The 21,524-nt window shown below is 36.2% G+C and overlaps 1 protein-coding gene across 1 annotated transcript in view; it reads left to right on the forward strand.

The window, feature by feature from the left end:
* LOC137623531 (probable phosphorylase b kinase regulatory subunit alpha) overlaps nucleotides 1–21,524 on the forward strand; it is a 65,315-nt gene that overhangs the window by 36,338 nt on the left and 7,453 nt on the right. Inside the window, exons 12-16 of the mRNA XM_068354365.1 lie at nucleotides 2,072–2,144; nucleotides 4,522–4,613; nucleotides 5,356–5,446; nucleotides 12,627–12,739; nucleotides 18,233–18,262. Of these exons, the coding sequence (XP_068210466.1) occupies nucleotides 2,072–2,144; nucleotides 4,522–4,613; nucleotides 5,356–5,446; nucleotides 12,627–12,739; nucleotides 18,233–18,262 (399 nt within the window). The remainder of the gene's footprint in view (nucleotides 1–2,071; nucleotides 2,145–4,521; nucleotides 4,614–5,355; nucleotides 5,447–12,626; nucleotides 12,740–18,232; nucleotides 18,263–21,524) is intronic.

Here is a 21,524-nt window from a genome sequence, read left to right on the forward strand (position 1 = left end):
CCCTAGATGTTATCCTGTTGAAGCCTCTAAGTGGAAGAGTAAATATGATAATTTTCAAATTGCCCTTAAAATAATCTAAATCTGTGGAGAAATCGTTGAGTTTTAAAATTTATATACTGTGTCTAGAAAACGTACAATCTCTTGTTTGACTTATTGTTCCTAGAGTTTTAAAATTTGCGTATCTACGAAACGTACAATATCTTGTTTGAATTATTGTTCCTTGAGTTTTAAAATTTGCGTATCTATAAAACTTATAATTTCTTGTTTGACTTATTGTCCCTTATTTTTAAAATTTGTGTATCTATAAACCATACGGTCTCTTGTTTGACTTATTCTTTCAGTTTTAAAATTTTCGTATCTATAAAACGTACAATCTCTTGTTTGATTTATTGTTCCTAGAGTTTTAAAATATGCGTATCTATAAATAGGACAATTTCTTGTTTGACATATTGTTTTTGAGTTTTAAAATTTGCGTATCTATAAAACATATAATCTCTTGTTTGACTTATTGTTCTTTCAGTTTTAAAATTTTCGTATCTACAAAACGTACAATCTCTTGTTTGACTTGTTGTTTCTTGAGTTTTAAAATTTGCGTATCTACAAAACGTACAATCTCTTGTTTGACTTGTTGTTTCTTGAGTTTTAAAATTTGCGTATCTACAAAACGTACAATCTCGTTTGACTTGTTGTTCCTTGAGTTTTAAAATTTTCGTATCTAGAAAAAGTACAATCTCTTGTTTGACTTGTTGTTTCTTGTGTTTTAAAATTTGCGTATCTACAAAACGTACAATCTCTTGTTTGACTTGTTGTTTCTTGAGTTTTAAAATTTGCGTATCTACAAAACGTACAATCTCGTTTGACTTGTTGTTCCTTGAGTTTTAAAATTTTCGTATCTAGAAAAAGTACAATCTCTTGTTTGACTTGTTGTTTCTTGAGTTTTAAAATTTGCGTATCTACAAAACGTACAATCTCTTGTTTGACTTGTTGTTTCTTGAGTTTTAAAATTTGCGTATCTACAAAACGTACAATCTCTTGTTTGACTTATTGTTCCTTGAGTTTTAAAATTTGCGTATCTATAAACCGTACGGTCTCTTGTTTAACTTATTCTTTCAGTTTTAAAATTTTCGTATCTATAAAACGTACAATCTCTTGTTTGACTTATTGTTCTTTGAGTTTTAAAATTTGTGTATCTATAAAACGTACGGTCTCTTGTTTGACTTTTTCTTTCAGTTTTAAAATTTTCATATCTAGAAAAAGTACAATCTCTTGTTTGACTTATTGTTCCTTGAGTTTTAAAATTTGCGTATCTAGAAAACGTACAATCTCTTGTTTGACTTGTTCCATGAGTTTTAAAATTTTCATATCTGTAAAACATACAATCTCTAGTTTGACTTATTGTTCTTGAGTTTTAAAATTTGCTTATTTACAAAATTTACAATCTCTTGTTCGACTTATTGTTTCTTGAGTTTTAAAATTTGCGTATCTACAAAGCGTACAATCTCCTGTGTGGCGTACGTTTGTCAATTTCCTACTCATGAACATCATTCTCTGCTTCGTTTTCTTCGCCTGAAGATAGATTTTCTTGTAGTTATTTTATCCAATGTTTCAGAATGTACAGATATTTGGACAATTGTCAATGTATTTTGTTTGAATATACCAATGGAGAAAGGATGCTTGAAAATTAGATGATATGTAATTCAAAGTCCCTGTAGATTAATAATGCCATTTGAACAGCTGCAACAATCACATTAATGCCTTCATGTGGAATGTTAGTAAACATTTAAATCAGAGCAGTGAATGTTTATTATAATCTTTTAAGTAAGATCTTAGTACGTAACTAATTTAATAGAATGGTTTAAAATTTGTTCCATCTAATGTATTATTTACTGCAGTGGAAGTTATTGCATTAGTAAGCTAAGAAACATGTATTCACCACATTGGTTTTAAAATTAAAGTTAAATTTTCCATACCGAACGTTTTCGAGTGAATACCAATTCCTTAGCATGAATTTCATCTCGATATCAAATGTTAAGTAGTAATGTTAATTTTTTTCCCCTTTATTTCTATTTAGAGGAAGGAAAAATACCGTCTGCGATGATCTCGACCCTAAAGAAGTTGAAGAGTGGCTACATCAACGGCACGAGGTGAGGAGATTCAAACAGTTCTTTGTCTGTAGGAAGGTTAGTTTATTTATCATCTTTATTTTGACCAAAACTGGGTCTCGGGAATAGCAAGAGGTCATCGCATTTTGTGTGAGATAGGTATGTAGATTTTGACTCTTAAAGGCCAAATTCACATTCCAACTTAGCTTTTTTCCACCTCCGTCAACGAGGTTGGAAGGAGGTGGTTTTCATCCCTGTTTTGTTTGTTTGTTTTTGAACAGTTTTTTGGCCAAAATTTTAATTGTAGAGTAATGAAACTGGCAGGGATTAACTGTTATGTAAAAAGCTAGAAATGATGAATGTAAAAACTGGAAATGATGAAATTTTGGAAAGTGAAGGTCAAGGTCATGGTCGAGCAAAAGCTCGAGAAATTAGCTGCTGTGGCAGAGGTCTGCGCTTTGCTGAGTGCTCTTCTAGTCGTTTTAGTGTTTCTGGGACCTCATTAAATCAGTAATTTCTATTTCATGTTCTTGCGCCATAGGTATTTAGATGATAAAGACTTTTCACCACAAGTCTGTTATCTCCTTTAACATCATTTAGTCATCATACTTAAAAGCCCAGTACTGTACAGTGATACCTCTGGATACGAAAGTTTCTACTTACGAAAAATTCAGAGTACGAAAAGCGATACAAAGATTTTTATGCCCCAGTATACGAAAAAAATTTCAGGATACGAAAAGCTTACGAGATCCCAACTCGTCGCCGAGAATACAGTACCTTTTTTTTCAGGGTATCAACCCTTAATTTAGGTGTACAGGTAACAATACACCTTCACTGATCCAAATGCTTTACATACAGTACCGTATCTTTTATACAGTAGTAAAGAAAACTGACTGTTTTCTTAGGGCTTGGAGGGGATAACTAGGCTATAACTGCATTATTGAATAAACTCATGGTGGTTTCTGGAATGGATTAGGCTGTTTTTAACAGTTGGGTTACTTATTGAATGATAGAAATGGCTGCATTGCATGTTTATTACTACAGTTTAGCATGTTTATGAAAGAAAGGGTGTCTTTTCGTAAGGCTTGGAACGGATTAGGCTACTGTATTTACATGTAAAACGCAACTCAGGATACGAAAAAACCAGCTTACGAAACCGTATCCTGAACGGATTACTTTCGTATGCTGAGGCATCACTGTACTTTCTATTCATTTGGTTCTAGAGAGGCTTCAGTTCTTCTTATAAGGTTAGCCAATTGTGTTGCAAAGAGATCATGGGCCCTTACATGATTTATTCTTACCGTATAAGCTTCACAATTGCAGACTTTATAATTTTCCCATCTCCCAGTGTTTCTGATTTAACAAACCCATTCCTCCTTAATAGGGTTTATCTTTCCTTTTCATAAAATACAGTCCTAACAGTGAAAGATAAACAAGGTGTGAAGATAACTTCGAAATGTTTGGTGCACTTGTTCAGCTGTCCAATTTTCCACACTATTTTTTGTGAAAATGGGGCCTTAATTAGTTTACTCTTTTCCTAATCGTGTCTCTATATGAAAGAGAAGTTAGATCAGTACAGTACTTTAATGTTTTGTATACATTTTAAATTATTTAATTTGTTATAAACTATTTTCATCAATACTATTAAAGTATTTTTCTATATTTTCTTTGGTACTTTTGATTTTTGAATATTAGATAATTTACTTTTTTTCAGTGTGCAGCAAACTCTGAATCACCTGGGATGAAGATATTGTCGAGCTTAAGAATTGTTCTTTAGTCTTTGGTAGTACCCTAACCTCTGTACCATGGTCCTCCACTTTCTTTGGTTAGAGGTTTCTTACTTAATGGTACACTCAGGCACATTATTCTATCTCATTTTTCTTCCTCCTGTTTTGTTAGTTTTTATAGTTCATATAGGAAATATCTATTTCAATGTTGTTACTGGTCTTAAAATATTTTATTTTTCCTTGCTTCCTTTCCTCACATGTTTTCCCTGTTTGAGCACCTGGGCTTATAGTATCCTGCTTTTCCAACTAGGGTTATAGCTTAACCCTTTTACCCCCAAGCTATTTGGAACTTTCCAACCCTTAACCCCCAGCTGTTTTTCTTTTTCAAGTACGTTTTGCAATATTCTTTTTCTAGATTGCACTGACAGCCTTATTTTTTGTCATAGAGAGGTCAGGTTGGTCTCATTATTTTGGAAAATGCTTGCAGTTTCTCATAAAGTTATCAAAAATATGCAAAAAAAAATGCAAAAAGCAGTTTTTTGCAAGGACGTACCAGTATGTCCTTGGGGGTTAAGGGATGAATTTTGTGAAACGTACCAGTACGTCCATTGGGGGTAGAAGGGTTAACAAGTAGTAATAGTAATAATAATGTATAACTACTTGTTCATCATGTGGTATTTTCCAAATTGCAGAGTTTCGCTTGGCAAAATGCAAGAATTCCTCAACACATCCTGTATTACCAGTTTGAACTTCCTCCATGATACGGAGGGTGGATATCCAGATAGTGAGTAATCGTTGTGTTTTCGTGAACCTATTGATTTTTATCATTCACTACTTATTATAATTTTGCCGGGTTCTATAAGAGCTCTTTTTTCCCTGTGAGCCTTTACTTGATTGGGAATAATAATTCCAGCTTTTAGTAAAACTTGCTTTAATTACTTCTAGATGATGGAAAGTTGTTTATCATTTTAATATTTTCTTTTTACAGTGTAAAGATATTTTTACTTCATACAAAATGTGTAATTTTTTTCAGTTCATCTTTGTTTTTGTTTTTTTGTAATTGGTTTTATAAATTCATTGCTTTAGGATTTGGGGAATTGTAATAAATTTTAACTGATTATTTTATTCAATCCATTAGATATAAAATTCTAGTTTTGAAGTTACTGTATATTCCAAGTTTATTTCCATGATATTTTCCCTTTTATGGCACTTTTAAATGTCTTCTTATTTATGCACACATGAAGGGTCATTTTGTTTACTGTAACTTTGTCGCATTTCAGAATTACAGTACACCTGGAATCTATGATAAAGAAGGTATTAGAATATCATTTTCTTTAGTTACACTCTAGAAATACTTTCTACAATTTTATCTTTGAAATGCACTTTAAGTTATCAGACATAAGACTTACAGAATATTCATTACAGTACTTAAGATTCTACCATTTCAGGTCATACTGTATATCCTTCAAGTCCAATTATCATGTATGATAGACTCTTGAGATTTAGAATTGATCCTTCTCTTATAGGCCTTAAAGCTGATGTCAAAGAATACCTCGAAAAGCAGATGCGAGGCTCCTTATCTTGGAAGAGGGCTGACTTGGTCCGCATGTCAAACAGGTAAGATTTCTATGATAATCGGATATACGGTGATACCTCTTGATACGAATGTTTCTGCATACAAAATTTTCATGATGTGAAACAAGATGCGAAAATGATTTGCCTCATTACGAAAATTTTTCAAGATACGTAAGGATATCCGCCAGCCAGACTGAGAATAAAATAGTTCTATTGTTAGAAATATGAGGTAGTTGAAAAAAAATGGGTTGTTTATACATAATAGAATATCTTCCTCTCTGTAGTAAGGGTAACTATGATAATTGGATATACGGTGATACCTCTTGCTACGAATGTTTCTACATACAAAATTTTCATGATGTGAAATGAGATGTGAAGATTTTTTTGCCTCATTATGAAAAGTTCTTCATGATATGAAAAGATATTTGCCAGCCAGGAGGAGAATGAATTAGTTGTACTGTTAGAAACATGAGCCAGTTGAAAAAACGGGTAGTTGAGACATAATAGAAAATGTACCTCTCTATAGTAAGGGTAACTATAATAATAGTACAGTACAAATGGAACTGTATATTTCATATGTGTTCAGTATTGTACTGCATGTATTGTATTATTTTCCATTTATTATTGCATTATATTCTAATAACTACTTAATTTACAGGTGTTAACTGTTAGGTATATTTAATGATTCAAATGTATTTGGCAGTATTTCAGTGTGTTTATAGCTTTATTATAGAATTTAATGTGGTGTTTTTGTAGGGTTTGGAACAAATTAAGCGATTTACATATAAAATGTGACTCATAATGCAAAAATATCATGAAATAAAAGCCACTCTGGAATGAATTAATCTTATATCGTGAGGCATTATTGTACGTAGAGTTTTTTGTTAATAATTGTCGTAGTTGTCATTTTGTTTCATTCTAAGATTTGTTAATCCTTTTACTCCCAAGCTATTTGGAACTTTCCAACCCTTAAACCCCAGGCGTTTTTATTTTTCAAGCACTTTTTGCAATACTGTATATTTTTTTTTTTTAAATTGCTCTAACAGCCTTAGTTTTCATCATAGAGAGGTCAGGTTGGTCTCATTCTTTTGGAAAATGTCTGAAGTTTCTCATAAAGTTATCAAAAATATGCCAAAAAAATGGAAATAGCAGTTTTTTGCAAGGACGTACCGGTACGTCCATGGGGGTAAAGGGATGAGTTTTGTGAAACGTACCAGTACGTCCATTGGGGGTAAAAGGGTTAAGTTTGTTATTTCTTTTCTGTTATCTGTGTGGGATATCTGAAGAATACACATCTTATATTAGTGGTATGACTTCATGATATTTTGTGTGAGGAGGAAAAAACAGATTATTTAAAAATTCTGAATTGTAGTTCAAGTTTATTCCTACGTGTTTATACCTTTCGTCCTTCAAGATAGGGAAGGCCCTCCACAGAACTGGAATGATCGTTGAAAATCGTTAACGAGATAGTTAACAGCATGTGGTATGTGCAGGGGAGTAACCCCACCCAGCTGCCTGTCAAAGACTCCTCACTTTTATCTTCAGCTGCAACAAGTGCGGACATACTTTTGTATCCTATCCAAGGCTGTCAAATCTTTTTTTTTTCTTTTTACATCTAGTTTCAATGGTTAATATCAACTTTGTGTTAATAAGAGAATAAAGCAAAATTGTTAGTGTATATTTGACACTTCAGTACTTTGGTGTATGTCTATGTTAGGGGCACAATTGTATACAATTTTCCCCTTTTTATTGAGTGTAGATCTACCTTCCATAGACGGGCGTTTGCGTCAATGGGCAAGAATGCCTGGTCTACTTGCAAGCACATGAATTACCATAAAGACTTTGCACTCCATATGGAGTTAGCCATTAGCTGAAGCATTTGAGTATATGCCCTTTAGGTACTCCTGTCTCTTGCCTTGGTCTGTAATAAAGATCCTGCTCTCTCTGATGACTACCAGCTTTAGTCCAAGATTACTTCCCAGGTTCTGTCATTTTGTCAGAACGCTAGTTTTCGCGGGGAGAGAGTGTGTATTCGGAGAAGCCTGCCGAACCCTCTTCTCCTGTTAAGTACAAAGGTAGTCAGACTCTTTTGCTCCACAGGTACCTTACCAACTGGAGCAGAAAACTCTGAGTCTGAGTGTTCCTTTGTGGATGTTCTTGTATTTTTTTTTTAATACAGTAGGGTCCCGAATTATGCGAGAATTTGGTCGATTAATGACCTCGTGTAAATGGAAAATCGCGAATTTCGAAACACACAACTAACAGAAATAATTCCATTGTGGCCATGGCAACCAGCAATTTGCCTATTCAAATGTGTTTACTACCCATTTCCAATACTTTCTTTGTACTATACTGTATTTCTTTATAATATCAAATTGTTTTTGTAAATAAATAAAACATTTAATATACTTTAAAGTTCTAATAACTTGAAAAATGGTTAAAATTATAACCAGGATAGGTGTAAACACCATATATTTCCCGTTACAACACAACCCAAAATACAGACAAATTTTAATGTTTGTCATATCTATTGTATAATACAACTGGTGAATAGCAAAACCATCACTCTATAGACTAGCTTGTTGTATGATTGAAAATCCAGAATTATCAAAATAAAGGCGATTTTATATCATGCGTTTCCTAAACACGCTAAAAAGCAGAATAGAAAACGACAACCAATGTTTTGTTTACGTTTAACTCTGATCACAACGAAGAAACAGACGCATTTATACATCTGTGTTTTTGAATTGACAGCAATTTTACCAAGTATAGATTATATGTTGAATTTGTTATTACCAATGTTCTAATTATTTTTTATTAGAACTTTCAAATAAATGAAATGAATGCCATTTATGAAATGTTTTTCTTTATGATGCCGCCTGAAACGGAAACCTTCCATTTGTTTACGCTCCATCTTCGATCATAATAAACAAACGAATGCATTAAACACACATGATCTAAGTCATAACTAATGATATTACAAACATTTAGTAAACATTATGTTATTACAAATATTTTACTTACCGTATCCATATAAATTCCTAAATTCGTAGCAAAGCTGGAAATTTTTTTTTCCTTATGCGTTTAATCCACAATAGCAAACTGCCGCTAATGACAGAGTGATAACTTACGATAATTCTAAACTGTTACGAAAGATAATTGTCCTTTCCATATCCAAAATACTTTTCCTAACTTCAGTTTTAAGTCAACTTGTACCCACCTCAATTATGGATCCATATGCGAAAAAGGTAAAAGAAGAAAGTACTAGGCCTATTTTTAAAGTCACCGAACAATTAGGTTACCGCTATAACGTTCGATGTGAGAGAGAGAGAGAGAGAGAGAGAGAGAGAGAGAGAGAGAGAGAGAGAGAGAGAGGGATGGTTTTAAAGTACTAAACAATAAATATGATAGGTTATAACACATTGGTGTTTATGTAATATTAACTGTATAGATGGTTTGAATAAGTTAAGAAATGGTGTAAACAATTCTTTGTTATTGTATTCGCGCGGAAGCTAGACATCAGCTGATGTGATCACAGCCAAAAGTAAAACAAAAATAAGTTAGCAATACTCGATTTTTAAAACACACCCGAAATTTAACAACATAAGTACATGTTTTTATTATAGCGCAATTGACATTTAAAGAGTAAAAATTTTCTGGAATAGAATGGTGTTTCCTAAAAAATAGTGGTTTGCGGACGAAATCGGTTACCGTATTTTAAGCTATGATTGAAATGGATGTATACACGGTATAATTTTTTCGTTTTGTAATTAATTGACACTTCAAGAAAACCGATTTTGGTTTCTTCATCTATTTGTAAGTATTGTATAACGAGAGAGAGAGAGAGAGAGAGAGAGAGAGAGAGAGAGAGAGAGAGAGAGAGAGAGAGAGAGAGATATTATGACGCAGAAGGTTACAGACCTAGAACAGGGGAGGATGAAGGTGGGGGGAGTAATGAGATAGGCTGGGTGGACTCGCAGGGGAGACGGTAGGAGACGGGGGAAGGGGGGATTTGGTTGCCAGTGGCTAAAAATAGATTCTGAAAGACGGTAAAGGGAAAAACGAATCCCATCGAATAAACAGAATAAGGAAAGGGAATAAGATCCAGAGGAATAATAGATATAATGGAATGAAAATGACTAGATGGTGTTAGTTGTGATAAGAATAATTTAGATATTTGAAATAAGAGTGTCTGAGGAGGTATAGAAGGAATTCGTGATAAATATAGAGGAATATCAAAGGATACAGTTAGTTTGCATTAAAGGGTTTGTTATCGTTTATCGGCAGTGAATAGCCTAAACTTCGGTAACGAGTCGTCAATATTTTGTCATATTTTAAACAGTATACATTTGATTTGCAAACATTGGTTTTGTAGAGTAGACGGTAAAATAAAATCTAGAGAGAGAGAGAGAGAGAGAGAGAGAGAGGGGATTTCTGCCATCAAATCTCTCTCTCTCTCTCTCTCTCTCTCTCTCTCTCTCTCTCTCTAGATTTTATTTTACCGTCTACTCTACAAAACCAATGTTTGCAAATCAAATGTATACTGTTTAGAATATGACAAAATATTGACGACTCGTTACCGAAGTTTAGGCTATTCACTGCTGATAAACGAACCCAGTCTACTCGTGAAAACCTTGAACGCCCAGAGGGAAAAATAAGGTTTTTAAATATACTGTACTAAACAAAAATAATGCTTTAATATACCATCATTAACACTACCATTACAATTATCGTAAGGTTGGAGAAAGATAAAGATTGCCGAGAACGTAACCACATTTCTGTTTACATTTTGTCAGCTGGACTCGCACAGTTAACAGTTGATTTCATTGTTGATGTGGAATTTTATCCTTAAATAGGCTATTCATTATGAAATTATGTTAATGAAATGTAATGTTGATATTGTTTTGTAACATTTATTATAAATCACCGTATTTAGGGCTACCAATATACTTAAAAAGACAATAGATTTGATACATTTTGTAGTGCTTGACTCGCGAACTTTGAATAGCCTCGTAGATACAGGAAATTTAATTTTTTAAAACTATCGATCGCGTAATTGAGGAATCGTGTAATTAGAACACGTGTAATTCGGGACCCTACTGTACAATGAATTGGGTGAGGTGACCTTGTCACCATCCTTCAGATTGGTGTCTGTCAATTATTGGCACTTTAGTATCCCTCAAGGTCAAGGCCTTTTCTGGAGTTGCCATGTTTGGTTCTTGCTAGGAGGTCCTGGTGTGAGTTGACAATCAGATCTGTGGATCTAGGTTCTCTTTCATTTCTGACCAGCAACTAGGATCCTGCCACATGAACTCACGGCAATGAAGGTTCTATGTGCCAGAGTCTGACGCATCATCACCTCGTCAGAGATCCGTCAGTGAGCGCACTGTTTAGAGGACTCCCCTTGGAGTGACTCAAGTCAGAGGGTACATCCTTTTCAATCCCTGGTCGTTGGCCATGAATCCTCTGCCCGGGCCACCCTACAATCGGTCTCCTGGCTTGACAGTGGTCAATATTTTGCAAAAAAACATGGTTTTGACCCTGAGTCTTGGGAGAAGTACAGAAGTCTTGTGCTGTCTGGTGGCAAGCTAGCGACTTACTCGACACTCCAGTCAGTACTCCAGTGAGCTAACTGGGTTCTGAAAAGGAGGGATGCTTTGTTTCCTGACTCTAAAATCAAGTTGGGTCATTGGTAGCTCTGACGCCCTTTCTCATCAGTGCGGACGGCCACGTCTCTTCTTCCAAGGAATCTCGTGCAAGTGAGAGTGGAGAGGAGGACTGCTTTGTAGGAAGGACTCTCTGATGCTTCACATAGTATAATTAAGGCTTTTGCTCTTTGAAGAGGTTTGTAATCAAAGCTTGAATGCCCAGGGATAAGAAGGCTGTGTGACCTTCTCTAGGCCCTGATCAGGATTGCTACAAGAAAAAATTCTGTACATGCATAACCCTTTCAAGGCCCCTGACCTTGTCAGGTGGGTGGGGGTTCAGAGGGAAGGTAGAGGGGGAGGCTGATGTTGGCATTCCCCTTCTGCTGTCGAGTAGAGGGAGGCATGTCATGCCTTTGAGCATGCTGGCAGAGCACATGGCTGAGTCCTTTCGGATGGGTATGTGCTATGTATCTGAACCAGTGGCCCCTGTCTTTATTGTCTCACAGACCAATAGTGTTCTTGAACATAGCTTGACACAGTGTCTCTCAGCCACCTTCCTAGTTGTCAAAACTCATTCCGCATGGGCGCCTTTACCAGGGTTCTCTTTGGTGATTTTGAAGGATCGCCGGTCAGCCTCCTTGGGTCCCTTGTTTCAGTCTGTTCTAGTGAGACGGGAGGCTTAGGTTGATCTTCCTGGTAGATGGACGATTAAATTCTCACCAGGGAAGTCACATCCAAGTCTCCACTACCATAATAGCTTACGTCAACAAATTAAGTGTCCTTCTTTTCAAGTTGACAAGGCAGATGCACAGCTTGCCGTTGTACCAATGCAGTAGAACTGTCTGACAAGTAATTCCTGAGGAATATATCAGCAGATAAGATCAGTTTCCAGGGGCAAATTTTAAAGTTGAATTGGTCATAATATCTTTGTGCAGTGGAGAGGCTTCATGCCCTGAGGCGATCATTGGGGAAAGTCCTGTTTAGTACAAGGTTAAGTAGGAAGCTTCAGGTGTTTTGTTCCCCTGTCGAAGACCCATGGACAGCGTTCGAGGATTCGTCCAACACCCATGGGATCACCTGGACGTTTTTTTCCCTCCATTCAGTTGTCTCGTCAGGTAATCAATCACTGTTGATCCTGCCAGTTCTCAGGATGACCCTGGTTGCTCCCAGATGGCCACATAAGGAAGGATTCCGATCTGTTAGTCACCTAAAGGAAACCTCCTTCCAACTCTGTGTGCATTATTACCATAGAACCTTCACTGCCAAGAGTGCATGTGGCAGGATCCTGTTAGCTGACCAAAAGCAAAAGAAAACCGAGATCTACAAATCTGATCATCAACTTACACAAGGACCAACTGGCAAGAACTAACCTTAGAACCCCTCAGTCCGGAGGGGAAGGTCAAAAGTCAAGTGTCTGACAGGTGAGTGGGCAATGGCTACTCCTGCCCATGCATACCACCTGCCGTTAACGATTTCAGCGGCTGTTACAGCTCCATTGAAGGCATTCCCTATTTTAAAGAACTCGTGTTTGTTTGTTTAGGAAAAATACAAGTCACTTAAAAATTGTTATACAGTATTTTGGATTTCAGATTTAAGGAGAAGAGTTTAAGGGACCCTGCTCGCCGTAAGATATCAGTCAGGGGCAGTATTCGCAAGACACGCACAGTGTTGACAGAAGATGAAAGAGGTTAGTTATTACTTTGTAAGGTAAGTTTAAAGTAATTCTGAAGATGTGTCTTATGTAATAGTTATATCCTTTCTCAGTTATAGAGGTTTGATGAGTAGCACATTGCCAGTATAAAGAGATCTAATTGTAGAGCATGACTTAGTTGTTTTGTAAGTCATCCAGAGTTTTATAAAGGTTCATGTATCGTAGGTTAACCAGTAGAATGCTACTTTCATATTTTTTGATAGCCATTTATCCTACGCATATGCAAACCTTTTATCCTTTAAGATAGGGAATATTATCAGTGGAGCTGGAGCAGCTGCTGAATTCATTAATGAGATAGTTAATGACTGGTGGTGATTGCGGGCAAGTAGCCTCACCTTCTCTTCTGTCAAAGTCTCCTCTTTTGTCTTTGGTCACGAGTACAGACCTATTGTTATGTCCTATCCAAAGCTGTTTGATCTTTTTCTCATTCTTTTCATTTTGAATAGTTAATTGTTGGTTATGCATTAAACCTGGAAGTGAAGCAGGATCTTTGTAAATGATGGGAAAAGGGTGGACTCTGTAATTTGGTTTATGGCTAAACTGGCAGTAGATCCACGCTATGCACTTTTTATAGGGGGCATAATTGTTTGCAATCATCCTCATGTGCCGAGTGCAGATTGTGGCCTCCCATTTAGTGGAATGCAAGCAGTGCAAGAAAGAAGGCACAGTGTCATTCCCTCTTTGTATGTAGACAAATTACGTGGACATCTGGGTGGCATAAAACGTCATTGTTCAGTCAGCCAGATACATCACAAGCAAGAGAAATGTATTAGCAAACATGGCCAGGTGCTAGGGGCAGGTTTTAGGAGTGAATTGATCCCTAGATCCTTGCAGAGCAAAAAGATTTCTTGCCTTTTGGGGTTCATTTGGAATCGACCTGTTTGTCACCAGGCTAAACAGGAAACTCCTGGTGTTTTGTCCCCCCCTTCCATACCCATGGGCAGTGTTGAAGGATGCTTTCCAACACCTTTGTGATTAACTGGATACATACACCTTCCCCGATTCAGCCTGATTCAGTGGCTGATCAACCGAGTGTTAGTGTCGCCAAGTTTCAGGGTGACTCCCAGACGGCCAAAAGCCGAGTGATATCTCGATCTGTTAGCACTTTTACTCGAGGTTCTAAGAGAGCTACCACAATAGAACACTACCACTAGAGAGTTATGGGGTCTTTTGACTGGCCAGACAGTACTACATTGGATCCTTCTCTTTGGTTACGGTTCATTTTCCCTTTGCCTACACACACACACACCGAATAGTCTGGCCTATTCTTTACATATTCCCCTCTGCTCTCATACACCTAATAACACTGAGATTACCAAACAATTCTCCTTACTGCTCTGTAATTGTTCAGTGGCCATTCTCCTCTTTGTAAGGGTAGAAGAGACTCTTTAGCTATGGTAAGCAGCTCTTCTAGGAGAAAGACACTCCAAAATCAAACCATTGATGTCTAATCTTGGGTAGTGCCATAACCTCTGTACCATGGTCTTCCACTGTCTTGGGTTAGAGTTCTCTTGCTTGAGGGTACACTCGGGCACACTGTTCTATCTTATATCTTTTTCTCTTCCGCTTGTTTTGTTAAAGTTTTTATAGTTTATAAAGTGATATTTATTTTAATATTGTTGCTCTTCTGAAAATATTTTATTTTAACTATTTTCCTTTCCTCACTGAGCTATTTTCCCTGTTGGAGCCCCTGGGCTTGTAGCATCTTGCTTTTTCAACTAGGTTGTAGCTTAGCAAGTAATAATAATAATAATGATGATAATATATGCACCTTGAGAGGTACCACTAATATGTGAAATTGCTTGCACTTCAACTTTCCACCAGGAAAAGCAGGCAATTTCCTGCAATTAGCACCATAGAAGGGGTACTTGTCCAGTTGGAGCATCTCTTGCCCAGGTAGCATACTTCTTCACCTTATCTTTATCTATAGTAGTGCCTCTCAGTCATAGCTGTAACAAGCCACTGTGCAGCCATGAGCAAAATTTTCTGACTTTTTTTAATGCCCTAGCAAGGAGGACAATCCCCTAGAAACTAACCATATTTACTGTACGTATGATCAGTGCCCAAGCCCCCTTTCCACCCAAGCTAGGACCAGGGAAGGCCAGGTAATGGCTGCTGATGACTCAACAGGTATACCTATAGGCTCTCTCAAAGCTCCCATCCTTACCTCACAAGGATGGTGAGATGACAGACACTAAGAGAAACGATCAAGCTTGTGTGGGAATTGAACACCAGGCAGTGATGTTTCTAATAGGCCACTTACAAATGAAGGGAATAAAACTGTCCTTCCCATGGGAATTGTTTCTTCTGATGAGGAGCTTCATGCAGTTGTGCCCATCCTGGGACCTCGGGCCTCTGAAGTGTGACTTGACTCTTGTTCTCAAGGTCCTTACATGTACCCTGTATAAACCTTTGAGAAGGTCATCAAAGAGGGATTTGAATCTGAAGACACTTTTTTTTTTCTAACCTTAGCATCAGAATAGGTAAATTGCATGGACTCTTATGTTGTAACCCCCACTGAGAGTTGGAAGGAGGTTTTATTTAGTTGTGTGCCAGAACTTGTAACCAAAATACAGAACCCATAGGCACGCAACCACAGGTTTGAGACCTTCCCCATTCTCTCTCTGTATGAAGCGTCTCTGTAGTGCTATTTGAAAGGGACTCGACATCCTAGGCCTGACTGCCAAAAACTCTTCCTCAGCACTGGGAAAACCAAGAAAGAAGTGTTGAAGAACACAGTATCTGCCTAGCTTTTTGAGACAAGAGAGCATACACCTCTACTCGAGTGGGTAGAGATATACCTGCTCAGACAAGAGCTCACAAAGTGAGAGGTGTAGGTTCTACCCTGTCCTAAAAGAGAAGCAGTTGGCCAGGAGATAAAGGCATGAGTTTGGACGTGCCAAACAAACTCCATAGTGTACCCACAAGTCCTTTGACACTGCACAGAACAGAAAGCATCTTGTAGCTCATTCTCCTCTTCCTTCTTTCCTCTCACTTGGGAATAAAGCGGTAGTACCGTTACACGCTGGATTTGACATTGGTGCTGGTAAGCTACACTTTTGAGCACCACTCTTATGAGACTAGATCTGTAAGAAGTAGTTCTCCCTCATCTTCCCTTAACAAGGGGGAGGATGATGAATGAATACCAAACCTATTGGTTATAATACACTAGATATTTCATTTCAGACTATATCTTCCTATCAGGGGAGAAAGATTTCTTTGTTGTGCCAGTACCCAGTACATAACCAAGTACTGGCCAGATCCTGTTAGCATACTTATCCCTATTATGCGTTAATAGGAGGTTGCGGGAGTCATCTTGGGGTTGTGGTACCCTATTGGAAACGTAACTGCCTGGCGATCTGCTAGACTTGGGTTTCAGCCCTGCACAAGTTACGTAGTTTTTTGTAGCGTCTACAACCTGACCATCCTTGTGAGCTAATAATAAGGGGTTTTGAGGAACCTATAGGTCTACCTGTTGAGTCGTCATCAGTCACTGCCTGGCCCTCCCTGGTCCTAGTGTGAGTGGAGAGGGGCTTGGGTGCTGTCATAAATATATAACTGTTTATATATATGGTCAATATCTAAGGCATTTTCTTGCTAGGGCATTGTCACTGTCCCTTACCTCTGCCATTCATGAGTGACCATTAAACCATTACTGTATGGGTCATGGGAGACTGGCATACAGTATTCCAGGTGCGAAGAGTGGGATTTCCTCCCACCTATAAGTGGGTTGCCCTGTTTTAAAGGACCAAAGGTTTGTGTACACATCATCATCTTTGTCTACATCTTTTCCCACTTCTATGTGGGGTCGATGTTTCTGGTCGAACCCACATAGAAGTGGGAAAACATGTAGACAAAGAAGAAGAAGATAAATTCTAAAAGTAATTTGTATTTTTCCCATCTCGACAAACCCCGAGTCCTTTAAAATTGAAACTTCTCTCAACCACCTCTTTCAGTCTTGAGTTGAAGGTCAAACGGGAAGAGTCTTTGGAAGGAAAGAAAGTTGGGCTCTCCTGTGCTCACCTCCTTTCGTTAATTATCTCGTTAACGATTTAAAAGTGCGTTGCAGCTCCACTAAGACATTCTCTATTTTAAAGCGTTCAGGTTTGTATAGCTAGGAAAAAATACCAATAGATTTTTAAAATGTATTTGTTTTGGTATCGTCTTTGAAAGTTAGCATAAGTGGAATCCTTTCTTTATATAATAGTAATAAAATCACTCCTGAAAAGTGGAACAGATTTTTTTATAATTAGATTATAGTTGTAGGCATTAGGATTAACAATTTTTTTAGCTTTAGCTTCATTTTCCATTCTGGGTATTAGTGTTAGAATTTCTGTGTACTGTAATTCATTTTTAAGAGTTCTTATTGTTATAAGGTTTTTTAAAAACTAAACATTTTTGGGCCATTGTTTTATAGGAAGCTAGCTTAGCCTGGTTGGGCTGCGGTAAGCTGCAACAGAAGAGATATGAGATTTTTTTTATGTTGGTTTATGGTTTTACATCAGTTTTGAAAACACCAAGTTTTTTTTCTTACAGTTGTAGCTTTAAAGCGGCTTCTTAAACTACTACCATAGATAATAGGATAAGTGAATTCCAAGTCCATTGAACTTTTTTGACAGCAATACAGAAGATTCATTAAAACCAACTAGAGTATTTATTTTATTGTCAAGATTGACTAATGAAGTAGCAGTTGAACTACCATGAAAATATAAATAAATTGTTTATTGAACTTTTTTGACAGCAATACAGAAGATTCATTAAAACCAACTAGAGTATTTTATTGTCAAGATGGACTAAGGAAATAGCAGTTGAACTACCATGAAAATATAAATAAATTGTTTATTGAACTGTTTTTGACAACAATACAGAAGAATCATTAAAACTAACTAGAATATTTATTTTATTGTCAAGATGGACTAATGAAATAGCAGTTAAACTACCATGAAAATATAAATAAATTGTTTATTGAATTTTTTGACAATACAGAAGATTCATTAAAACAAACTACCTGTACAATATTTTTTATTGTCAAGATGGACTAATGAAATAGCAGCTGAACTACCATGAAAATATAAATAAATTGCTTATTTAACTTTTTTGACAGCAATACAGAAGAATCATTAAAACCAACTAGAGTATTTATTTTATTGTCAAGATGGACTAAGGAAATAGCAGTTGAACTACCATGAAAATATAAATAAATTGTTTATTGAACTTTTTTGACAATACGGAAGATTCGCTAAAACGAACTACCAGTACAATATATATTGCTATTGTCAAGATTGACTAATGAAGTATCAGTTTTTCTGTATTTCCCAAGAACCTAAGGTTTCATATCTTGAAATCGTTGCTTACTTGCTTTCACAGGGACAAAGTCTCGTAGAAATTGTCAAATGACTTGCACTCTGTTTTCAAGTTCATAGGATCATGTTCCGCTCGTTAACAATTTTTTTTTTCTTTCTCCACAAGGACGAAGGTCATCTTTATTTATTACCCTAGGTACCTAAGTATTGTTTTGTAAGCTCGCTTTTGCTTTAGTTAGCATAATTCTTGCATTTGCTTTGTGTGGGGTTTCTGCAAGGCCCAGTATCATAACACTGGCTACCTTCTCTTTAACAGTGTGTTACAATCATCCTGTAAATATCCACTGGTATCTCGTGACCGGTGCCCGTCTTTCGAAGATATTTCCAGGCATCAAGAACAGCTGTAATGCTTTGCTGTTTGAAGGGTTTAGGAATGCTTCCGTTGGGTTTACTGGCTTGTGCATTAACGTCGTTAATCGGCAAGCTGCTTTATCGTAAAGGAATAATATTTTTCGTAAATGTTATTAACATCTGTCTGATCTAAAAAGGATTCTATTTTCATAATTGTAGTATCTTGACTGATTTAGAGATACAGTATGTTAGGTATCCCCTGGAAGGAATAGTCTAATATTCAGATTTACCTTGGTGAGTTCAGTGGTTGAGATGAAAGTAAAGGATCTTGTTTATTGGGATTTACCGAAGGTTTTCTAGCTTTGGTAGTTTTTATCAAATGGTGAAGTAAAAATATAGTATTAATAGTAAATAAATGTTAAATTATTGTACATTGAAGATGTTATCACAAAAACACACTTAAGCACGGTTTACACGCTATGATAAATTGTAGCGATTTATTGTAATGAAAAGGTTGTTACAATTTGTCGTTACGTGTTAACAGGAGATCGTAGCGATTAATTGGAGTTGGAATTGGATTGAGTGGTTGGTGCCAGAAGCCTCAAATCTATATGCATCGTAACGACAAGTTTGAGCGTGTAAACAAGGTTCCAAGATATCGTTACAATCTAGCTCATTTTCAGATTGACTGCTGAAGTGTGAAGTCCTGGTGCGCAATGTTTCTTCCATGACGGTCAAGTAAAGACTAAAAATATTGGATTAAAAATCGTTGCATGTAAACGCTCTTTCAATCATCCAATAGATCGTTACTATCTGTGTTCAACAAATCGCTACAATTTATCGTAGCGTGTAAACCAGGCTTTAGGGCTTTCCAATTGTGTTGTCTATTCACCTTTTGTCCAGTTAACTAACTTTTATTCATAGCAATTTTTCTATCATCCTAGTTACTGAAAGTTTTCAATTTTCTTAGTCCCACATTAATTCACTGTATTTTCCTTCCTGTCCCCAAAGTTGACAATGAAAGAGGGATGTCTTAAACGTTTGGTAATATACAAGTGTAACGTAAACACTTTTTTATTAGATTGAACGTTTAAACACTTTATCCACAAACAGGAACAGGATCCGAGACACTGCAACTTCATATACTCCAAAATTACCTTGACTTGTATTGGTATTTAACCCTTTAGTATTGCAAGGTCGTCATTTTATCATATTGTAGGCTACACTTCTCATATTTTTTTACACCCCTTTCCAAGTCATATATCGTATTTAATCAAAGGGTGGAATTTTTGTTGTTATATTTAAATTTAATGCATTGCTATTGCAATTTTTAAGCTCATCATCTTGCAATTTCTCGGTCGACCTGTGTTCGCCGGTGAAAAGGTCCTTCTTGTCACTTTTCTGATATAAATATATTCCAAATATACCAGAGAAAGTTAAAGCCCTTTCTCCATACACGACGCCCTTAAGGGTGCTCGCGCGAGGGTAGTAACCTCTGCATTCCAATGCTTTAACTTTCTCTGGTATATTTGAAATATATTTATATCAGAAAAGTGACAAGAAGAAGGACCTTTTCACCTGGCAACACAGGTCTCTCCCCAGAAATAGATTTTTCCTTCGTCAAAATCCCTTTATTTCTAGTTAACCCTTTTACCCCCAAAGGACGTACTGGTACGTTTCACAAAACTCATCCCTTTACCCCCATGGACGTACCGGTACGTCCTTGCAAAAAAAATGTTATAAAAGTTTGTTTTTCATATTTTTTGATATTTTTTTGAGAAAATTCAGGCATTTTCCAAGAGAATGAGACCAACCTGACCTCTCTATGACAAAAATTAAGCCTGTTAGAGCAATTTAAAAAATATATACTGCAAATTGTGCTGGGAAAAAAATAACCCCTTGGGGGTTAAGGGTTGGAAATTTCCAAATAGCCTGGGGGTAAAAGGGTTAATGTCATATGTGATTATAAACTAAAAACAGCAAAAGTAGATTATATCTTAAGTATGGGAATGGCTTGTAGCTGACACTTCTTAGCACTGAAAGCAAGACTAACGCATTTATCATTTGTGGTATGTGTCCATTTGCCGGGAGAAGTATGTTGTCATTAACCAGCCAGTTTGACCCTTTAGTTAGTGTTCATGTGGTGTTCTGTATTGAAAGTAACAGTAGAGTACTTGCTGTTTATTATATGATTTGTCTTAATAGTGTATTTGTCTTCTTCATACACTGCAAGTGGACAATTCTTTATATTTTAATAATGTTTTTGTCTTCATACACTCTAAGTGGACAATTCTTTATATTTTAATATTGTTTTTGTCTTCTTCATACACTGCAAGTGGAGAATTCTTCATATTTTAATATTGTTTTTGTCTTCTTCATACACTGCAAGTGGACAATTCTTTATATTTTAATAGTGTTTTTGTCTTCATACACTCTAAGTGGACAATTCTTTATATTTTAATATTGTTTTTGTCTTCTTCATACACTGCAAGTGGAGAATTCTTCATATTTTAATATTGTTTTTGTCTTCTTCATACACTGCAAGTGGACAATTCTTTATATTTTAATAGTGTTTTTGTCTTCATACACTGCAAATGGAGAATTTTTTATATTTTAATGTTTTTGTCTTCTTCATACACTGCAAGTGCACAATTCTTTATATTTTTATGATTTTTTTTAAATACTCTTTGGATTAAGTATGTGGAATTTCATTGTTTTTTTTTTTATTTTTAATATTAGTGTTTGGCAATTTAGTTTATATATTTTTGTAGTAATGTACTGTATGTAGTTCTTACATAAATTATTGTCAAAACTATCTTGCAAGCATAATACAATTATTACAAAGTAATTCCAAACTGCAGTAGTACATTGAGAAGTGTCTCAGCAACTTCACACGTACAAAAAAAAAGGTAATAATACAACTCTTCAATTAGTGTAATAACCACATGTCTCGTACCTATCCGCATCTATCTGAAAGCTCTGTTCAGCTTTAGGGTATACTCATTCTGGCACCTGTACAAAACTTTTCCTTTTGATGGCATACAAAAGTAATGTTATGTTCACCCTGTTTTTTTTTTTTTTTTTTTTGCAATATACAAGGGATAGTG

The sequence above is a fragment of the Palaemon carinicauda genome, chromosome 30 (genome assembly GCF_036898095.1).
Source record: "Palaemon carinicauda isolate YSFRI2023 chromosome 30, ASM3689809v2, whole genome shotgun sequence".
Taxonomy (NCBI): domain Eukaryota; kingdom Metazoa; phylum Arthropoda; class Malacostraca; order Decapoda; family Palaemonidae; genus Palaemon; species Palaemon carinicauda.